Genomic DNA, 21,853 nt, shown 5'->3' on the forward strand with positions numbered 1-21,853 from the left:
TTTCAAGCATTTTCCCAGTGCAAGTTTTAATCCCTTTTCATTGTGTCGCGTTTGCTCATTTTGTGGTGTTTGCTCGGATGGTAACGCAGTTGTTAGTACGTCAAGAAACTTAAAGCTGCAATCTCGAAGATGTCCGTTTCGTTTACTTTGGCGACACCTATGGCGATAAATGGTAATGCAGGTTCTTCAGATCTCACTTCCCAGAGAGCACCGGTAATGTCGCCACAGACGGTTCATAATCTTGCAAATGCAACGGCTTTCAGTGGGCAACAGGCTCGATCACCTTTCTGTCACCTCATTCGGGAATAGAGATTTTCCAGATTGTGACTTTAAGTGATATTTGAAGTCTAATTTCTTTACATCAAGCCCTGTAAGAAAGGTAATGATAAATCATTCCCTCAAATCACTGATTTATTCCTCAAATGTCTTTTTATTAACTAACTTATTACATCATTTATACAGCATGTAAGCTTTTCTGTCTTTTTTGCACAGTTCAGTCACACTGTACTTTGAGCTAAACATTGTTTACCAGGTATCATTTTGGCCTGCTTACCATGGTAGTTTAGCATGTTAGCATGCTAACACCTGCTGATTGGCACTAAAAAGAAGAAAACAGCTGAGGCTGACGGGAAGGTGGTATTTGATCAAGTTAATAGACTAAATGTCCACGCTGGTTTATGGGGATGACCAATAAATGTAAACTATAGACTGCAGGTTTTTAAGACCCTTTACGGGGAAAAAAAAGATTCAGACTCAAATTCAATTTGTGTTTATTTGTGCAGTACAAATACAATGAAATAAGTCAGTACAGAAGACGACAGAAATGTGGAAATAATTGCATCTGAGTCAAACATAAAAACAGCAACAACATTCCTTTATTTATAAATTCACAAAAAATATTGTTGGGAGCTCAAACACAATCTAAAAAACTAAATGAAGCCCTGTCTTTTAAACTCACTCAGTGTGGTTGTACATACAAACACATATATAAATTATATATATATATATATACAGCCGCCTCCTTTCCCAGCAGAGGTACTGTACATCCGCAATCAATAGAACAGCCGGTGTGTTTGGGGAAAATGCATTAGTAAGTGATAACTCCGGAGATTTGCTGCTGTGCTGCTGGCTCCATGTCTCATACTCACCTACACTGTTCCAGCTGAGAATAGACCGTTTACTGAAGTCAGCCCACATATGAGTGTTTTATATCCACACTCACATTACTGCAGACATGCTGAGACATCTATCACATCTATCACAGGAGAACGTATTAAAGTACAGTTATTGTATTCGGAAGAAGGTGATGAATATCATCTCACTCATCTGGACTCATGACTCTTTTTCATTTTTTTGAAAGAAAATAATGATTCCACAAATTAAGGTGAAGAATATCCCTCTGAATCCAATTATCCTTTTAGATCTACTCTTTTATTCTTATTCTCAGTATTGGTCGGCTTCATCTGCATTATGATTCATGTGAATTTATCATCTCACTGGCACTGAAGCAATGAAGAAGAATGCGTTATTTTCTACATCATACGTGCATTATTCTACGTTTAAAGCCCCCTGTAGACCTGTTAATATGAATATCATCTGTACTCAAACTGGACACATTTGTTTGTACATAATCCTCACTTTTTTAAAATGTGTTTTGTCCATGCTTTTCTTAAAGTTATATTTATGCGACTGAACTATGGTGAGGATGTTTCTGTTACTCTGAAAGCATCTGCGCTTCAGTGTTACTGCTCATCTAACATCTAGCATCTTAGCGCTCAAATGAATCCGAGCGATGAGGTCCACTCGACCTGCATGTCAGACCGTCCTGTGAGTCTGGCCCCTCTTGAAGTACTACAAATAGAGGGTTTATTGTGATTTGGGAGGCTGATCCGGGGACGGTGATGCAAGTGAGATGCAAGCGAGTGGAAAAAACATGAACAACGATGGTGAATGAAGCAACATTTTATGCTTTGACAGGGAATAAGGGATTTTTTTGTTTCTTAGTGATAAGAATAAAAGTAGCTTTGTGTTACTAATGGAGTTCCAGATTCATATATGACAACTGGATTGCCTCATTGTAAAAGGCAAACTATTGTGCAATAAGAAAAATGTCAAACCATAGAGATCACTATAGTTGTTCACATCACAAACGAATAGTACATCAAGTTTTTGTCCGATATTCGTGGACGTATTAGGTATGACATCAGCCAACCAAGCACAGTACTGTTTCTACTGAAATTTCTATTGAAATTTTCCTTTGGGTTTACACTCTGTGCAGTATCTGTCTGCAGTGATGGAATTTAGAAGTATCACAGCGTAAAAATACTATTACCAGTAAAAGTACCACATTTAAAATGTTACTTAAGTAAAAGTGTAAAAGTATTAGCATAACAAAAGTAAAAGCTCTCATGTCCCCCATCATTGTAATGCTAATGTATCATAAACAATATTATCCGATCATCATCATTGTAACATCACTGTTAATTTTTGTAGCCGGTAATGGTGGAGCTAATTTTAACTTAATTTTGTGTAAAAATTTGAATCTGAAAAGTAACTAAAGCTGACACATAAGTGCAGTAAAAAATACAATATTTCCTTTATTTTAAGTATAAAGCTGCTTAAAATGGACACGCTCACTTAAGTACAAGTACACCAAAAGTGTGCTTCAGTACAGTACCACAGTGAATGCACTTAAGTGTTCCACGGCTACTTAAAGGTAAATGTGTATGTTTAGGAGAATCTTTTGGAGATTTTGGAGCACCATCTAGTGGCCACTAGCGGTATTGCATCACGCTCTTTCTCAGTTACAAAACAGCCCAGAAATGTGTTGATGAGTTGGAAAAGCTCCTGGGGTTTTATTCATGTTCCGGCTGAGAATGGTGGGTCTTCGATGTGGGCACTAGAGGCAGTCTTACACTGTCTGCTCAGTGAGTTCAGTGTTGATTTCCAGGCCACTCTCTTGGCATTCACCGCGTGCCTTAATTGTATGGACATTTAAATCAAGGTCCGCTGTGAACACGAGGAGAGATGACCCATAATCCCCCCCCCCCCTCACTTTGTCCTGTTTGACTCATTTTTCGCCTCCAACCAATTCCACTCAATCCCCCTTTTCTCCCAACACCGCTCAATCCCACTTTATCCCTTTATATGTTCAGCTTCGCTCGGCTTTGTTCGCTTCTTTATCCTTCTCTGTATCCCTCACAACCGTTTTCTCAACCTCAAAGTTGTTGTTGCCATGTAACGCATACTTTATTTATGTGTACTATCAAAAGCACAGAGGGACATAGATTATGTTTAAAAAAAAAAGAGGAAATGTTCCAAACCTATTTAATGCATTTTTTTTATGAAGAACATAATAAATGAATGTCACCATATCAAGCTCGAATATCTCTTATGGACTTTTACAGCCTGTGTTTGTGTGCATTGGTTATATTTTTGCATGAATGTTTGCTGAAGTGATGAATACCACCCAGATTATTCATCATGACTATGTACTCATAAAATACACACGGACTAATCCTACCAAAGATGTACATCATGTCTGCTGACTACACGAAGGAAGTACACCGACGATAACATTAAAGACGACGTTGATGCTGATTATACTGCATATTGTGATTCTACTGACTAGTACACATTAAGATGCTGTGTCTTCTGCTGCAGACCAAAGACAGACAAGCAGCTCAGCAGACTAGATGCTGTAACGGTCTATAGGTGTGAGTGTGAGTGTAGATGTCATCCTGCTGACCTCCACACAACAGGCTACACGCTGGGACAGATTCGAGACAATGACAGAACTGACAACACGACTATATATCAACCGGCTCCATTGACTATATAAAGATGAAACTATGCATGCTATCTATGATGACTTAAAAGGGCAACGCCAGCATTTTGCATGTGTAAAATATGCATATGAATGTGTTTTTGCACCGTCCACGCTCTGGTTTCCATTAATTTCTCACTCTGGTATGAAAATCAATTTGCAGAGACTCAAGGCCACGGTTCTCGACCCTTTTTTTTTTGGGGTGGGGGGCTTTTTTTTCCCTAAAAAGAAATAATAATGTTCACTTCTCACCTCATTTCACAGGTCCAAGTTGATCTGTGATTCAACCAAATTGGGATTTTTCTTTCTTCTCAGATTGCTGCATTGGAAGGATTCACAGAGCAGCGAGGAGGTGAGAGCAGAGGAAAAACAGCAAAATACAATTCTAATCTATCGTTTTCTGTGTCACCCCTTCGATCAGGTGACTCCTCGTTGATGTATTCTTGTAAAAGCAGAGATAATGGTCATCGGAGACGGATTGACAGATTAAAGTCTCTGCAAAGTGATTTTCACAGTGAAATGTATGAAAAGCATGCATGGGGGGGGGGGGGGGGGGTTCTGAAATAACGCAGCATGCAGAGGGAAATTATTCAAAGTGTTAAAAAAACACAAACCGACCGCTATGATCCTTTAAGCAGCACTGCGGACCATTAAAGCATGATCCTCCATTATCCAACAGCAGCAGCCATAATGCACGTTCTTATGGCACCACTGCATTAATGACACAGCTGCAGGGGAGGAAGCTGCTGCTGCTGCGATATCTACTCCTCATCCCACATGAGCACACAGCCCTGGCAGCTCCAGAAACATCATGCCATGCAGCCTTTTTTGTTAAATTCTATTATTTCAATGTGGTCGCTGCAGATGGAGCAGCAACAGCATCTGTGCTGCTCAACGGCTCTCCGGCAGAGGAGAGGACCCATCTGCAGCCTCGTTAACCGCTGAAATCCTAATGACCCAGATAGCTCATGTAGGCTAAAATGCGGAGGGGAGGGGGGGGGGGGGGGGGGGCTGCCTTTGTGGGGGTCGGGCGTGTGTATCAGAGCCTGTGTTCAAAATTTCTACAATACTCGAACACACAGAATATCTTCAATTACTCAAATTATAACATAATAAATATTTATGTGGGCCCAACACATTACACTTATAAATAAAAAGGCTGTAATGTTTTATACAATTAAAACACCATAACCACCATAATACTACGATTATATATATATTGCATTACAGATGCATTTTATGTATTTGGTCTGTATCATGTGTATGCATACAGCATTTTTGCTCATATTTCAGAAAGAGATAAATAATAAGTTCCGCAGAGCACGACAGCACACTGCGGCTGCTGCAGGAGCAGATTTAGCGCAGATGAAAGGAGCTGGTGGAGGTTTGAAAACCATAAGGCCGAAAAAATAATAAATATTGATTCAAATGAATAAACCTTGCAGATAGCCTATTTTATTGGAAAAGCCGAACAGTACCTTTTCAGCGGCAGGGTGCCCGGATAAATGGCGCAGCTTTCTAATAAAAATAAAGTCAAATGTAACAATCAGCGGACATTTACCGAGGTTTGATGCAGCTAAGACCCCCATAAAACACACCGATGCAGGAGCTTCTGTTTCCCCGGTGATAGAACGCTTTGAAACCTGTTTAACCTGCGTGCGCCGCTCGGTCCGCGGTGCTCTCCTCTGGCGGTCCATGCAGGGATGCTGAGGATGCGGAGGGATGTTGCGGGGGATGCGGAGGTCGGACTGTCCTTCTTCTGCAGCTGAATTGAGAAAAAAAAAAACGATTTTTTTTTTTTTTTTCTCTGCATCAGAACTCTTCAAGCACAGAATAGTCCAAACCCAGAAGAGCACCGGAGCCAAGCGATATCCTAAGCCCTCGGAAATCAGGTTTTCTGTGCGTTGGGTGCAGTCAGGAGGTGGGTACAGTAGCCGAATGGAAGGATGGAGGGAGAGAAGTTGGGCGCAGTCAGAGGGAGAGAGGAGAGAGGAGGAGGGGAGAGGAGGGGAGGGTCCTCTGAAAGAGTGGGAGTCAGATGGAGCTCCAGCTCCGTCCTCCCTCTGCTTGTCATCCTCTCCTGAGGATGGAGGGAGGAAAGAAAGAGCGAGAGCATCTGCCTCACTGAGCAAACCAATCGAAGCATCCGACACTGTACTTAACCGCTGTTAATGCGGTGGTTTAATTTGAAATGTGTTCAGGAAACAACATATTATACAGAGCAACTGGATCTCAATAAAAACACGATATGGTGTGTAGGACTCAATGCTTTTTTTTCGTCTCCTTGGTCAATGAGAAGATTGGGTTTAATTTAAGTGTGTCAAAGTGTCAAATAAATGTAATGGAGTAGAAGGATAAAGTGGCAGAGAATAGAAATACTCAAGTGGCGTGTGAGTATGTCACAATTGTGCTTAAGGACAGTACTTCAGTGAATACATGTGCATTCCACTTCCCCCCCAGAACACCTCGCACATTAAACTCCACCTCTCCCGTCCCCTTTGCTGGAATGTGAAATTGTGCCCGATCCTTCTGAATTATAGATGACTCTCACCGTCACAATCAGACGCTGGAATGTATGTATATCCCCCCCCCCCTAACATGAGCAACGTTTCCTCCGTGGGTTCTTACGGCTCGTCATCTGTCCCCCTCAGCCGTCCCTCCTGTACCCAGCGTATATACTGGAAGCCAGTGGACTGATGGGGGGCTGTCGTGCACTCATTTGACTGCACCATTACAGTCGCAAAGCATGAAATAATCAGCAGCTTCCATCTGACGGAGCCTCGTTCTCTTCAGCCAACCACCAACCAGCTTTACTAGTCTGAATAAAGCTGGCTAGTGAGTGCAGTTTGTACACACACACACACACGCATGCACACACACATTTCATTTATATGTTATGCTGTTTGTATATTTTAGCTACAGTCCATGCTTATTCATGTTTTATAATTCTACTCAGCATATTTCCCTGATGCTCTTATTTACAATGTTTATTTTCGTGACACCCCACTGCATTTATACATTACTGCTACATGTTCTAGACGTTTTGGTTTTAATATCCGTGTGACAATTTGAAATTCCCTGATTTAAGCTTTATTTCTGCTGCATTTACATCTACATTAATAATAATGAATAATGTAAAGATTTGTAACAGTTATACCTGAGTTGTTTGATGATCATGATTATGTGTCACGGGGCATGATGGAGGACTCAAACGCAGACCAGACCAGAAGTAGAGTGAAGTGGAATTTAATGAAAACTTAAAATCAGAACAGGAAACTTACAGGAACACACAGGGAATTCACGGACAAGACAAGAGACTAATTTGGAAATCCAGCAGGACGAGGCAGGGCAGGCAGACGGGGAAACCCGGAACAGGACAAGCCAAACGGGCGGGTGGACATGACAATTATCTGGCAGTGCGTGACTGAGAGGCAGGGGTTTAAATAGTGCACTTGAACAGGCGAGGGCAGTTATGCTGATGAGGGAGTGCGTGATGATCAGAGGCAGGTGACGGGAGTTAGGCTGGTGCTGAGGGAGTGGCTGACCGGCAGAGTGAGGAGGGTCTGGAGCTACACAAAGACACACACACAGAACACAGAAGGCAAAGCCTGGTCGTGACAGTTATGGGTATCTAGACGGATGTGGAGGGACTTTTATGAAATATCATCACAACAAGGAAGGACACATGAGAAAGGCGCTGTCGATTGCATCAAACATGATGATAAAATCACAAGTTAAGACACAACAGCCCCACCTTTCCATTGTGCAATGTGTGTGTACAGTTCACACCACTTTGCACCACTGTGCAATAGCCATTGTGTGTAAAGGTTATGCTTGTATATCAACAATAATACTCAATGCATTTACATAGGCCAGAGAATAGTGGCCTCTAACTGATAGTCCACAATAAAAAGGTGAATCTTTGGTTCTAAGAACTCCTATTAATATGATTTTCATACTTTCTCCCATACCCAAAACACTTTTTTGTTTATTTTTCAAGGAAGTAAAAATAACCTGCATGTCCACATACCAAACTTTCTTATCAGCATATGAACCTACCACTAAAAATAACAAACAGTAATGTAATTGTCATTTAGTATTAAGCTTAATACAACTGTAAAATTGACACCAACAGAGTGGAGTGGGGGGAGAAGGTGCAGATAGTGAGGCCATAAGCAAAAACACCTGTCTCAATTAAATAAGCAGTCCAATTAAAAACAGCCACACGTAGCAACAATGTCACGAGGGACATCTTCACTGAAATAAACCTCACAAGCCTGTGTTTTCTGTAATACCGCTGGAAAACGTCTATGATATTATTTTTGCAGCACATTCTATGAGTGATTTGCAACAATGCTAAACTCCATTCATAATTCTACCAATTTAGTGTTCTTCTACTGATTGGAAACGCTACACATAACCAATGTGCACGTATCAACCAACTGATCAAATTACTAAGTCGTCTGGTGAATTCGGCGCAGACGTGTTGTTATTAGATAGTTACAAGAAGAAGAAAAAAGCAAGAAGTTAAGAATTTCATCAAATAATTACTGCTTATAGTCAGTCTTTGTGGGGTAACACATCTGACTTGGTCTTGAGAGACAAACGTTTACATCCTATTTTAGTGCGAATATGATACATTTAGGCTTTCCGTTTTTTGTATAGTCATTGTTGAGTAACCCTTGCCGCTACATAAGCCTTGTTACGGAGCATATCCAACTGTGTGAAGCAAGAGAGTGTCCGTGCTGCTTCCGGTCAATGGTGTACTCCTCCAGGCTCCGTCTAGTTTGGCGTCATTTTGTCAACCGTAGCAGGGGAGAGATGGGCTCCAAAGCCCAGATGCAGACTTCAGAGAAAGCACTTCCCGGCCGGACCGACACCATGAAAGTCTCCGGTAAGCCAGCTTTTGTACGTTAGCTTCTTTAGCAAGAATGGTGTAACTTTTACGTAACAAACCAAAACGCATATTTTCCACAATTATTTGGTGTTCAGGTTATCTCGCGGTAACGTCTGCGGTACTGCCTTCTTTATACGAAGGGAACTAACGTTACATTCCTTATAAAGACTTAAGGAAAGTAGCGTATACTTTAAATGTAGCCATCAGTTCGGTAAGCACTTGCCCGTACTACTGCGCATGCGCAGGATCGGGGTTTGTTTTTTTGCATCTTGACCGCTGCATGGATATTGACATGCTTTGTTAAAGTCGCCACATCTAATGTACATATGACAGTTAACCCAATATATGGATGTGCATATGTAACAGACTTGGAATGGGCATTGAAGGAGACTACTCAGAGGGTAGGTTTCCAGCATTTATTCGCTGCAGAAGACAACATTACACACATTAGTTGCTTCCTGGTCTCACTCTCTCTTTTTACATCCGCTCATATATTTCCAACAGTCAAAAAGGCACGTAACAGCTTGATAATGTCATCACCTTAGCAGTTACTAAAGGACGTAGCGTAAACAGTTCCATTCCCGAAGAAAACAACATTCTTCCACACAACTTACCCTCAACAGTACGAAACACCATTGTGAGGGGACTACGGGAGCTTAGGAGGTACAGAAGAGGTGAGACGCCGCTTAACAAAATAAAACGCTAAATAAAAATAGCTCATTAAAATAAAAATGCACACATACTCAACAGAATCGTTAAATGACAAACAAAATTCAAATATTACAAATCGAAAATAGGAAATAATAAAGTCAATTTTTAAGTCTGTTACACCTACTTTTAGTCTTTTTTACTGTATTATTGCTCTTTCACCTCTTTGACTCCACACTCTGGAGTTATTAGTGTCATTAAACAGAGGTGGAAAGAAGTACTCAGCTCCTCCACAGAAAGTAGTTACACCACAGTGTAGAAATACGTTGTTATAAGTCTTGCATTCAAAATGTTATTCAAGTAAAAGTACAAAAGTATTAACATCCAAATATACTAATCGTAAAAATAGCCATAATACCAAATTACCCATTTCAGAGTCATGTAGTATTTGAGTATAATTATGAATTTTTTTTTTTTAATGTAGCAGCTGGTAAATGTGGATGTAATTTAGTTACTTTACATGCTGCTCGGTAGCTTGTGAAGTTTGGAATTATATGGCTCGCAAATATTTGCATGTGCAGTGGTGCTGGGCAATACTGATATGAGTAAAATAAATATTTTCCAATATTGATTATTTTTTGTTATATTATATTGGGGGAGTCCAAACAGCGTTCATGTCAACGTTCTTCATTACAAATATAAAACTCTGGGTTTTCTGAGAGGTCCTTTTTATATCCATATCCCAGAACATACGGACACCCGATGTCAGCCAAAGTCCATAGTTCAATGTAAATACACCCAAATGAAATGGTTCTAATTAGGGGTGTCACGGATCACAAACCTCACGGTTCGGTTCGGATCACGGTTCAGGAGTCACGGTTCGGATTATTTTTCGGATCAACAAAGAAAAGGGGAGGAGACAAACATAACTTTGCTTTCCATTTATTAAAGACTTCAAGAACACTTAAAGCAAAGAACTTTGGGCTATAGTCTTGCATGAAAACAAAAATATTGAAGATGTCCAATTTGAAACAAAATGAAATAAATAAATAAAAATAATACATTCAAGAATTCTGTTAAGTTTAAGTGCAACATGAGTTATGTTGATACCCTCGTCCTTTGATCAATATTGAAAGAAAGAAACAGCCAGTGAGCTAGCTTCCACTGTTTACACTGAACTGAACTGCTCGGCAACAACTTGGGTCTATGTTTACTTCCTGTCAGGTTATGCCATTCAAATACACAATAATGTCACATTACTGTGACATTACGGCTTCTGACGTTCCTCCGCTCGCCATGACTTCAATGTTAAATGCTTCTAAGCTGCTCCGTTCACGTGAACACACTACTGCTTTATATCTGTTCACTGACACTCTGCATTGATATTTGGGGACTTGTTACTTGAAAAGGAACAGCAGCAGTAGAACTTTATTACACACTATGATGATTACACTGTAAAAAAGAAAAGAAATACTTGATTGATCCGCGGTTCACGAGTGATCCGAACCGTGAGGGGTGATCCGCACGGATCGATCCGTGATCCGTGACACCACTAGTTCTAATGTATATTGTCAATGCACAGTATTTTTAATACTCACATGACCAACTCTGCATCGATGTGAACGCCCGCCAGTTGTAAATATGGAAATCTTTCTATCGATCGATCGATCGATCGATCTATATATATATCACCACATTTTAGTTTCACTGAAAGTCGATAAAGATCACAACATTGAAGACATTGAATGAGGATATTAAGCATCAAATATCAGATTTAAGCAGCTTCAATTCATGACTGTCAGTGCTTTGACAATCCGTGCATTTATTAATTTACTCAATCGTTCCAAATCATAATTGTCACTCTAGTGTGTAAATGGCTTAAACAAAAGTGTGTGCTGTGTGAGATAGGCAGTTTTTTTTTTTTTTCCAAACAGACCGATAGCAGCACCAAGTTGGCAGTTGGGGCGTTTGGCACCAACCTGCCCCCTCTTCACTACAAGTGAGGGCGCTGAGTCTTGGCACATGATGAATAGATCTGCACTGAACAAAAGACACAAGACACGCACACACACACACACACACACACACACTCAACAGCCTCTGACATTAAAAAGAGAAAGATGACAGTAATGAGTAGGAAGTGTAAAGGTTGCGTGGAGGAGATATTGACTCGGTGCTATTGGGGTTCAGCGTTCAAGAGACGGAGAGCAACGGGAAGATGGGAGGAGTGGAATGTCAACGGCTTGAGTATTTAGAATTTAGTTTGGATTGATTTACCCAAAGTATGCTCAGTATTTTTCGGACCGGAGGGGGTCGGACTGGGGAAGGAGGATGTGGGTTAGGAGGGTGGGGTGGGGGTGGAGGGGTCCAGCGCCAAAAATGACGATTGGGATGGATGGAACGGTTCAGACGGAGTGGCAGACATGCTGGAGCGTCGCCAAAGCTTCTCGGGAACGCTGCCACGATCGTGAGCGACGAAGAAAGAGCGAGGGGGCAGAGAGGAACGGAGAAGCCATGCCTGCAGTGGAGAGACTTGGCAGGGCTTCCCCTCCTTTGTCTGTCTGGCTCAGGGCTGCAGCGCCAGAGGAAATCAAGAAATGGCCAGGCGTGGCGGCGGCGGCGGTTGCGTTGGTGGATGGGGACAAGCTCTGCCTCGGCTCCGGAAAAGACAAGGGAGAGAAAAAGTTCTTTCAAACGTCTGAAAACTTAGCTTCTGAAAAGGGCTATGGAAACCAAAAAACGAAAACGAGCGATTTTCTCTTTTTGATCGATATTCCGCATTGGAGCCGTCGGACCCCAACGAGTTTTCGGAGACCACACAATCGGAGAAGTCGTCGTGTAATTTTAACGGCAAGGAAGCATTGGTAAGATTTTGAAGCGCCAAACGACGTCTCTGAGCCGGATAAGAACGTATGTTTGACCTCAAAGAGTCTACCAGCAGGCCAGCCCCGCGCCAAGCAAGAGGTTTGTGCATGAATGCTTGTTGGATGTGTTTGACCAAATCAACTGGACTACAGTTGGTGTTTAGGGAAGATGGTTTCATCAATTTAAGCACAAAATCTTTAGATAAGAGTTAAAGCCAGGTGTCTTTAGATGAATTGTTTTTTTTCTGGAAACCGACCCAGAGGTTAGGAACTAGGCCGAGTCAGGCCAGAAACCTTTAACTTTTAGCTTTTAATCATATCCCATGGTCTGTATCAGCAGGTCCAGTGTGCCCAGTTGTCATTGATTTTTAGATGGTCAGATTTCCACTTGAAGGAATAACTTAACACCAGGCTGAAAAACAGTGTTTAGCTGCTCTCTCAGCTGTAACCACACCCATCTGTGATGTTACGGGGTCCTAGGGTACACCTGTACGTCACTGCAACCAGGTGAAAAGTGAAACCACTGGAGGTCAGCAACAACATGATTTTTAGTGAGTGTTAAGTTACTCTTTATTGAGTTATCTTCCATGTTGGCTAAAAATGTTTTAAAGTTTTGTTCTTGATTTTGGAAACAGCAGTTGACATTGTAATCTCTCCACGAGGTCTGTTTAGTAGCTGTTCTGGAGCTTTCAGCTGAAGATCAGAGGTTGTAGATGGATCATGGATCATAAATAATGAGGTTCAAAGTGTGATTGTGGTTCAAAGGTGAACCCCCCCCCCCCCCTCCGCTCACTCCTCCTCCTAGCTTGTCAGAGAATTTTGGTGGCCTTCAGCTGATGTAAAAGCGCGACTGGCCCAATCTAGTGCCAGTGTTGGGTTTGTCCATTCTAGGCTACAGTAGAAACATGGCGGCGCACCACAGCGGACTCTCTTCTGTGCTGTTGGTTGGACAAAACAAATATTGTGAAGGAGTCGCTTGAGGTTCTGGGTAATTGTGACGACATTTCTCATTATTTTCAGAATTTTTTTGCAAACCAAACAATCGATTCATGCAGATAATAACAAGCCGATTACTGCGTAATGAAAATAATCATTAGTTAATTGTTAAAACAGATCTACAGTAGAATCCTTATTTTACATTAATGCATGACTCTGTTTATAATACATTATATTATAACAGTCACGGGACATTTTCCAGCGTTCAGTACTTTTACTTTTAATTACATTTTCCTGATTGTTCTTTTCCTTAAGTAACATTTTCACTGCAGGACTTCTACTCCTAACGGAGTGTTTTTACATCGTGGCATTTGTAGTTCCACTTCAGTAAAGGATCGGAACACTTCAACCATCACGCGTGTGTGTAATGTCCTCCTGGTGTCCTCATCTAGTTTATCAGACACACGGGGGACCAGGTAAATCCACGTGAAGCTGTATCGGTCTGTCCATCACGTCCGCGCGGCGTTATCGGGTTCAGCCGCTCTTCAATCCATCTTATCGTGTCACAGCAGTTACCATGACAACGCGCAGGGAAACCAGCAAATAAAATGTGTTTGTGTGCGTACGCGGGTCCATCAGCAGGTGGCCCGGTAACCTTGAAGGGCATAATGACGGGCGTTTAAGGGGGAGAATGCGAGCGACATAGCGGACGAGGGAGACCTATTAGAGCGAGGGAGAGAGGGAGAAGAAAAGATGGAGAAGAAGAGAAACAAGACAGAGACCGAGGCTGAGAGTTGAACTGTGTTGTCACTCAGAAATTCAATGTTTTACCTGATTCAACCAGAGTAAAGGGGGTTGTAGTGGGAGGAAGAAGTATTGAGATCCTTTACTTAAGTATAAGTAGCGTCTGAAAATACTACAAGTACATTCTAAATCTAACTTAAGAAAAGTCTTATCAGCAAGTATGAAAAGTAATTTATTTATTATGCTGATTTCAAAGTGTTACATTGTCATTGAATATTATATGATTCTGTTTATACTATATTGTTAATACTGCTGGGTTGATTTGTAGTATAGTGTGGCACCATACCGTCTGCTTTTTAATGTAAAAAGTCATTTTCTAACTAATTTCAAGTGGATAATAAATAAATGTAGTGCAATAAAAAGTCTAATGTTTCCCTTTAAAATGTCGTATAAAGTAGCACAGAATGGAAATACCCAAGTACAATTATGACATACTTGTACAGCTCATTTACATGAGGCAAAGATACTGCGTTGAGTCAGAAATCTGGTACAGCAGCTGTAATTATTACTCTGGCGGAGGTGAAAAGTAAACTACATGCATACGCTGCATTTTCATCAGCATTAAATATGTTAAATATCTAGTTTGAGTTTTGAGTGATGAATAATTTCTCCTTCTATGTAAACGCTGCAGACTTTTATCACTAAACGTCAGTGGTGGAACCTAACCAAGTACATTTACTCAAGTACTGTACTTGCAGTTGAGGTTCCATTCTGTGCTAATTTAAACTTCTATCCCACCACATATACTTTTTACTCCACTACATTTGTTGGACTTGAATTTGCAGATTTAGATCATGAATACAAAATACCGTATTATTACGGATTAAGCTTCCAGGTAGTACATAAGTACTTTATGAGTATTTTTACACTGATTTATTACTGATCCGAGTACTTTTTCTACTTACGCTAAACATAGCAACAGTAACGTGTTCTCCACACAGTGTAGCTGTAGTTAACCAAGAGATAATAATGTATACCAAATCATAAATGCCAAATATCTCCCGAGCATGTTGAGTCTACATCGCCATTGTCCAGACTTAAAGCACATTCATGTGCGAGTGCAAAAAGCCATTACTTGAACGTACACTCTAGATATTACAGGGCAGTATTACAGTTTCCACGTCTGAAAGGGTCCAGTTAGCCCACCATCTTTTAAGTGCATTATGTACTATTTCCTACACCACACACACACACTGCCTCACTGCTAATGGCTCTGACTGATCGATCACACACACACACACACAATTACCCCGACCACCACTCTAGTTACATGCACACACACACAGCTATCGATAAAGTGTTTCGAAGGTTTAGAGAAGATGACAGAAAGGAGAACAAAACAGGAAGCATACATTTAAAAGATAAAGAAGGATTTCTGGGGATGAATCAATATTGTTTTCACAGCTTGTGCCCTCTGTGACCAGAACAATAGAGACCTTGTATCGGGGTATCGCGCGACAGACCCTGTGTATTTTAACGTCTGCGTGATGCTTCTGCTGAACAACTTCCTGGTGGAAGCTCTGTCCTCGACAATCTAAATCCAGTATGTGCTTTTGTCATTTTTGAGGCTCACGTTTGTTGTCTCCACCACATTCACCCACAAGTGGAAGCATCTCCTTAACAACAGCCTTGGCCATTGTGTCCAAAGCCCATTGAAGCCCACGAAGGAGTTTGTTTTTCCAACATAAAACCCTCAAAAAAATATCCGAACGAGGACGCGTCTTCCTCGAGTCTGTCAGCGGCAGAACAATGAGGGTAACACGAACAATGAGGGTAACACTGATGGTCGTGATGATGGGCAGTAATAAAAACGATGATGGCAATCAGAGTAGCTGATTGAGAGGCTCGTATAGAGGGAGGGAGGAAACGCTGGAGCGGGGAGACATAAATGGACAGAGAGAGAGAGAGAGAGATTGGTGGAGGAGGAATATGTAAAAGAGAGGCTGATGAGAAAGGGGGGAGCAGGAGGAAGATGAAGAAACCAGGCAATCAGAGAGAGCGAGAGACCACGGGGGAGGGGGTCGGTTACTTTGTAGATTTAATTGCAGTGCAGTTGAGGCAATCTTTTCTGTGTGTGTGTGTGTGTGTGTTTGTGTGTCTCCAATATCCACTAGCCAGACATTAGCTGCAGTGTTTCATTCATCACTGTCAGGTCTGGAGCTCCAGGGGGGAGGAGAAGGGGGAGTCCAGGCCAGGCCGTAGCTCCTCTCCAGGCTGGGGGGGGGGGGGGGGGGCAGCATTGTGAGGCCCAGGCCTGGTCTCCTGGTCTTTAATTTCTAGCAAGTAAGGAGAGAGAACCGGGTAGCAGAGGTGGAAATAGCTGCCAAACTAACGGCCATTGTGACAATGTTAGCATGCTAGCGTTAGCATTTGATAGAGCCCCACAGAGCAGCAGATTCATACTGTCGCAGAATATATCTGTTTCAGAGAAATGCCTTTTCAGATTAGCACTGACCATACATGATGTCATTGGGTCTACGTAGATTATCAGTCATACAATTATTATTTTTGTATTGATTACTCTTATTAGGTTTTTCGATGAGTCGATGACTCTAATGACTAATGTACAGATCATTTTTAAGATTTTATTTTTAAATTCCAGAGTTCTACAACTATTTATTTACCAAAAATATATATAAACAAAATCCTGCTCTGTCAGCACTTTTGCCATGGTTTGCTCTTTGTTAGCCGTGTTAGCTTCTCAACCGTCGCCATGTTGAGAGGCGACTGAGATGCTCCCAATCCAGCATATAGCACCTTTTGAGGCGCACTTCTGATTGTTCAAACATTTCTGAGGACCATGTTCCCAAATAAATGACAGAAAAAAGCATAAATTAGCAAACAAAAGACAATAAATATACAAGGCTGTAAATGTGTGTTATGCCATTGTCAGCTAATGAATATTCTGAAATAAAAAAATATTCTGCCTATCCCCTCGCCCGTCACTGCCTGATATGTGATATGTCTCGAAGCATACTTTTTCGATTCAAGTCTTTTTGTGCGTATGTAGCTGCAGTGATAGGCTCTCACTACGACCAAACACAGGTGACCCACACTCAACACTGTGCCTGAACGCCTCCCGTGTATACGCTCGTTCGTTATGCTTGTGGTGCACAGTGGAAGGACAACAAGTTAAGAAAGAAGCCCAGTAAGTTGCCTGTGACGCAGGAGCCTGACTCAGCATCTCAGTGAGCTCCGTGTGCAGGATGACATAAAGACATACTTTGACCTCTGAAAAAATGTAGTGAAACTTTCTCTGCAGAATGATTTATCCAGCGTTCATACGCTGATGTGAACACGCAATGTATTTTATATGTATGTATAGTCAATATACAACAATAAGTTAAACGCTAACCTATTTATTTTTGATCTTTTTATGTTGTAGATTTTGTAAAACGTGATGAAGCTGATCCTGAATCTATCATCTATGCCTGCCTTTGCATGCATGTAGGCCTAAGCTGAAATAGAGCAGCACTAATGTAGAGTGTGTGCGTTTGTGTGTGTCGCAGATGTCACCATGGCTATAGGTCTGTTCTGTGATCAGGCTTATCATCGTGACAGGATTTTGGGAGCCACGGAAGAGGCTGGGAGGCAGGCTGGCTGCTCACACACACACTTGTACCCAAATAAATCCCCGAAGCAGCTAGCTGTTTGATGTGAAGTGCCTCCTAACCTCGTTCACTGCTCTTTACCGCCGACTGAAAATCAGTCGCCAGTGCGAACCAGTCAGAAAGCAGCTTATAGTTGAAATAAACATAATTCTGCTCACGGAAACGACCTGCAAACAAGATATTTTGTGTCTTCACAGATGCACATCCTTCATATTTTTGTGCTAATGCAAGGTTAAGCAACGCTGCGGAGATAAAAGAAACCCAGAGAGTCTCTCGCTCTCACACACAAATATTGTTTGCGCCCGACCTCACACAAAACAAATTAAGTTAATCAACAAGAGGCGTTGTTATCGTTCCTGGTGAGATAAAGGCGACGACGAGAACAGGCATTTCAAAGGAGCGCCGCACGGAATAATTACTTTCCAGAAAAGTGTGTGTGTGTGTGTGTGTGGAGGAAAAGATAACTGGAGAATATTAATGAATGTTTTTGAAAAGGTATTCATTTTCTATCGCTTTCTTTACTGTGTTGGGTAAATTATTTATCCCTCGTCTTAGCCCCGTGTGGTTATTTTTAGGCCGCAGTGTGTTTAATTTATTCACTCTGGTCAGTGTGACAAAACTCCACGAGAGAGCGGAGACACGACTTTTACGGTCCCGTTTGTGTAGCGATTCAAACAAACAAGGTGCGACGTGCACATCAGTGGTTTCCCCTCTCCTTCTAGTCTTTATGCTAAGCTAAGATAATCCGGCTCTAGCTCCATCCTTAAAGCCTCTCTATTCTGGCTGAAGCTTTGAAGGTGGACCTGAGCTTTAACAGAAATGTATTAATTCAGTCACAATTATTCATCTACCAATGAGAATGATGAAGGTGCAATTTGTCCCGCCCTAACGGATCACTCAGTTAGTTTAAACACGGCCACAGAAGTACCCTAAGAGAAGCCGTTCCTTTAGCATCATGCATTTATGTCGGGGCTGCTATTCGTACTCCATCATCATCAATGTGGAATATGTAAATATGTTTCGTCGGTTATCTTTGATCACATTAAAACTCAGTTTTTCTCCATTTGTCTTTGCGGTCAAATGTGGCGCCTTTACAAAATGACATCTTGTCCTGCGCAGTAATGCGCGCGCATGTTCGATTTTAAAAGCCCGCTGAGATTTACGAGCCGGCCTCAAACAGGATGCCAATTGTTTTCCCTGTGCAGCACCAGGTCAGCAGTTTTCAGGTCAGTTATCGGGGGATATCGAGACTTATTAGAGCATGTATGCGTTTAGAGGTACGGTAGAAAATAGATGGCAGACAGCTGATCTGCATCGTCTGTGTGTGTGTATGTATGTGTGTATATATGTATGTCTGTATGTCTATATGTCTATATGTCTATATCTCATGAAACCAAAAAAACAATACAGGATTGTAACTAAAGAGGATACGAAGAAAAAAAAAAAGATTTACAGTATATATATACACACACACACACACACACACACACAGAAATAAACAATGTAAATGTCAGTGGGGAAAGACAATAAGTCCAAACAGAATACTAATGAGGTGTGTCTGTAGCCTGTAATGAACATGGCTTCGCTGGTCCCCAAAGGCGGCCATTACTAACACACACAGAAGATAATGTGAGAGGAGGGAGGAGGAGGAAGAGCATCTTTACCCGTATAAAGTAGCAGGGTCTCACATTTTCATTTTGAAGTCGTGGAGATGTACAAGTTCCTGGCGGCTGATGCGTTTTTGGAGTGAGTCTCTTCTCGTTCTCAGGAGCTTTAAGAATGCCACCAGTTCACTGCTGTCAGCATTGGAAGATATGATGTCGCTCCCAGACTTTTACAAAGGCACAAATGTGATCATGTTGAAGTTATGATCAGCCAATCAAGGAAAACCATTTGGATAAATCCATCAAATAAGACACACAAAATATGTGCTCAAGCACCACATATTCATCATAAAACGTGCACAACATGAAACAAAGCATGACAAATAAAAACAGCATCATATATGAAGCAATGCTATTGCTTTCATGTTGCTTTTAGTATGTATTTTATGTGACTTATAATTCAGTTTTGTCTTCAATGTGTCCTGCACATTTTCATCTCTTTATATTATTACGTCTATTTCTATCACACATGCTCTGTAGATGGACGTTTTAATTTGTTTAATTTTAGGTTTACGCTCATTTAATATCAGTTCAATGTAAATTGACGTGATGCCCCTGTTGCATTTATTTGCATTTGGATCCGATGCAAATGTTGTGCACAAGCTGACAACAGGAAACACTGTGTGATGGGAAGCTAAACTTACTGCAGGGACTGTAAAGGGACTGGAGGTGAGGAGCTGCTGCATCCAACCAATCAGGATGGAAAAAACCCTTCCTCCCTCACAATGCAGAGGGAGATGAGAATGTGTCTCTGAAGATGTCTGTCAGTCTGTCGGACTGACGCTGTCTTTCATCTGGATGAAAGGCTGCTGGTGTAATCAGACAAACAAGGATGACTTCAGATGGTGTGTGTGTGTTCCAAGTTTAAATGATCAGTGAATAGAGAATGCAGAATCTATACCGCTGATTGACAAGATGAAGTCTGCCTCGCGAATCACGCTTTGATGTGTGTGTTTGTGTTTGTTTGGAGGGCTGCTGATTGGTTGGCAGTATCCATCTGGCTGCTTTTGGCCATAGGCATGCTGCTCCACACAATTATGCTTCCATGCATGAAGTGTGTGTGTGTGTGTGTGTGTGTGTGTGTGTGTGTGTGTGTGTGTGTGTGTGTGTGTGTGTGTGTGTGTGTGTGTGTGTGTGTGTGTGTGTGTGTGTGTGTGTGTGTGTGTGTGTGTGTGTGTGTGTGGGGATAAGGGGGAGTGTGAGGAAGAGGTGGAGGGGTGATCCAGATGTTGGGTTCATTCTCATTCTACTCCATCCCATTTATTTTAATCCATCTCCCTCCCCCCCACAGCATTGTACAGCAAGCCATCTGTACACACACACACACACACTCTCCAACGTACTGACACACAGCCTCCGGCATGCTAACGCTAATGCGCGTTAGCTCAGCCAGGTGGCTGGGTGGCCTCTAATGGGTCCTGGTGCACCTCTGGCTGTGTGCTGATTGGAGTGAATGCAGCTGCTATGGAGTTCTGTTTAAGTGGGTCAGTGTGTGTGTCTCAGGTGAATTCAGCACCGCTTTTTTGTTTTGGTGGTGGTGCAGTGTTATGAAAAATTTGGGTTTTCATTTTAAATATGTATTGTGCGAGGAAAGGGGAAATCACTGAAATACATTTTAACACAAAGCCACGTAAATTGAAAAGTTGGCAGTCCTGCATACAAAGCATCTAAAAGTGTGTCTGCATTGATGAACTGCAACATTAACATGCTTTTACATGTATTTATTCCTGCTAAAAACCGATTGTAATATTCTTTAATAATGTAACACTGTGAAAGGAGCCTGCATAATGAGTACTTTTTATACTTTCAGTACATTTTGCTGATAATACTTCTGAACTCCAAGTAGTCTAAGTAACACTTACTGGTTGTTTTCTTTTTTTTAATATATCTCTTTTCCTGAAGTAAAGGATCTGAGGACACCACTGTGTTACACTGTGTTACACGTGTCTCACAGTAATCATCCTACAAACACTGAGTAACCAAAAAGTCATAAGTGAGCCTCGGGTGCTAATATTTGCCATGCGCATGCTGTTTTATTTTTGGTCTTCATAACTTCTCATTCTCCGTTTCTAATGCAGCCAAACACGATGTGAGCGGCAACAGGACTGTTCCACCTTTTCCAGAGGGGACAGCGATGGCTGTATTTGGTGAGTGTCGTTCCAGGACATGAAGACAGTTTTTCTAGTCCTGATATCACCTAAAATGTACTTCATGCTTTATTTAGCACATTAGACGGCGTCAATATTCTTTATATCACAGGCTAAACTCAGTAGGGCTGCAGAATTTGTAATTTTGGATTAATCTGAAGATTATTTTCTTATTTTATTGATTCATCTTTTAGTCCAGTTATTCCCATTGACTGGCCCACAGTTGGGTCGCAGGAGATTTTGTTACGGTCATGATTTCTCTTATTTAACATTTATATAAGCAATACAACAGAATCGCGTTCATTCTGTTTGTTTAACTGATGAGAGGAGAAATACGAGAGCCTGCTAACTCCACCTAAATGCATCGATTTGGCCTCAGTTATAAGTATTTCATGTGTGTATGTTTTCAGTAACACCTGCATCAAACAAAGTTGGGATTTATCAAACCTAAATCTC

The 21,853-nt window shown here is 41.5% G+C and overlaps 1 protein-coding gene across 1 annotated transcript in view; it reads left to right on the top strand.

Moving 5' to 3' along the window:
- The first annotated feature begins 8,563 nt into the window (after positions 1-8,563).
- The window catches only part of msraa (methionine sulfoxide reductase Aa), a 28,397-nt gene continuing 15,107 nt past the window's right edge, over positions 8,564-21,853 (top strand). The window contains exons 1-2 of the mRNA XM_079290734.1: positions 8,564-8,720; positions 21,329-21,397. Of these exons, the coding sequence (XP_079146860.1) occupies positions 8,585-8,720; positions 21,329-21,397 (205 nt within the window). The 5' untranslated portion in view covers positions 8,564-8,584. The remainder of the gene's footprint in view (positions 8,721-21,328; positions 21,398-21,853) is intronic.

Source organism: Melanostigma gelatinosum (assembly GCF_949748355.1).
Source record: "Melanostigma gelatinosum genome assembly, chromosome: 19".
Lineage (NCBI taxonomy): Eukaryota > Metazoa > Chordata > Actinopteri > Perciformes > Zoarcidae > Melanostigma > Melanostigma gelatinosum.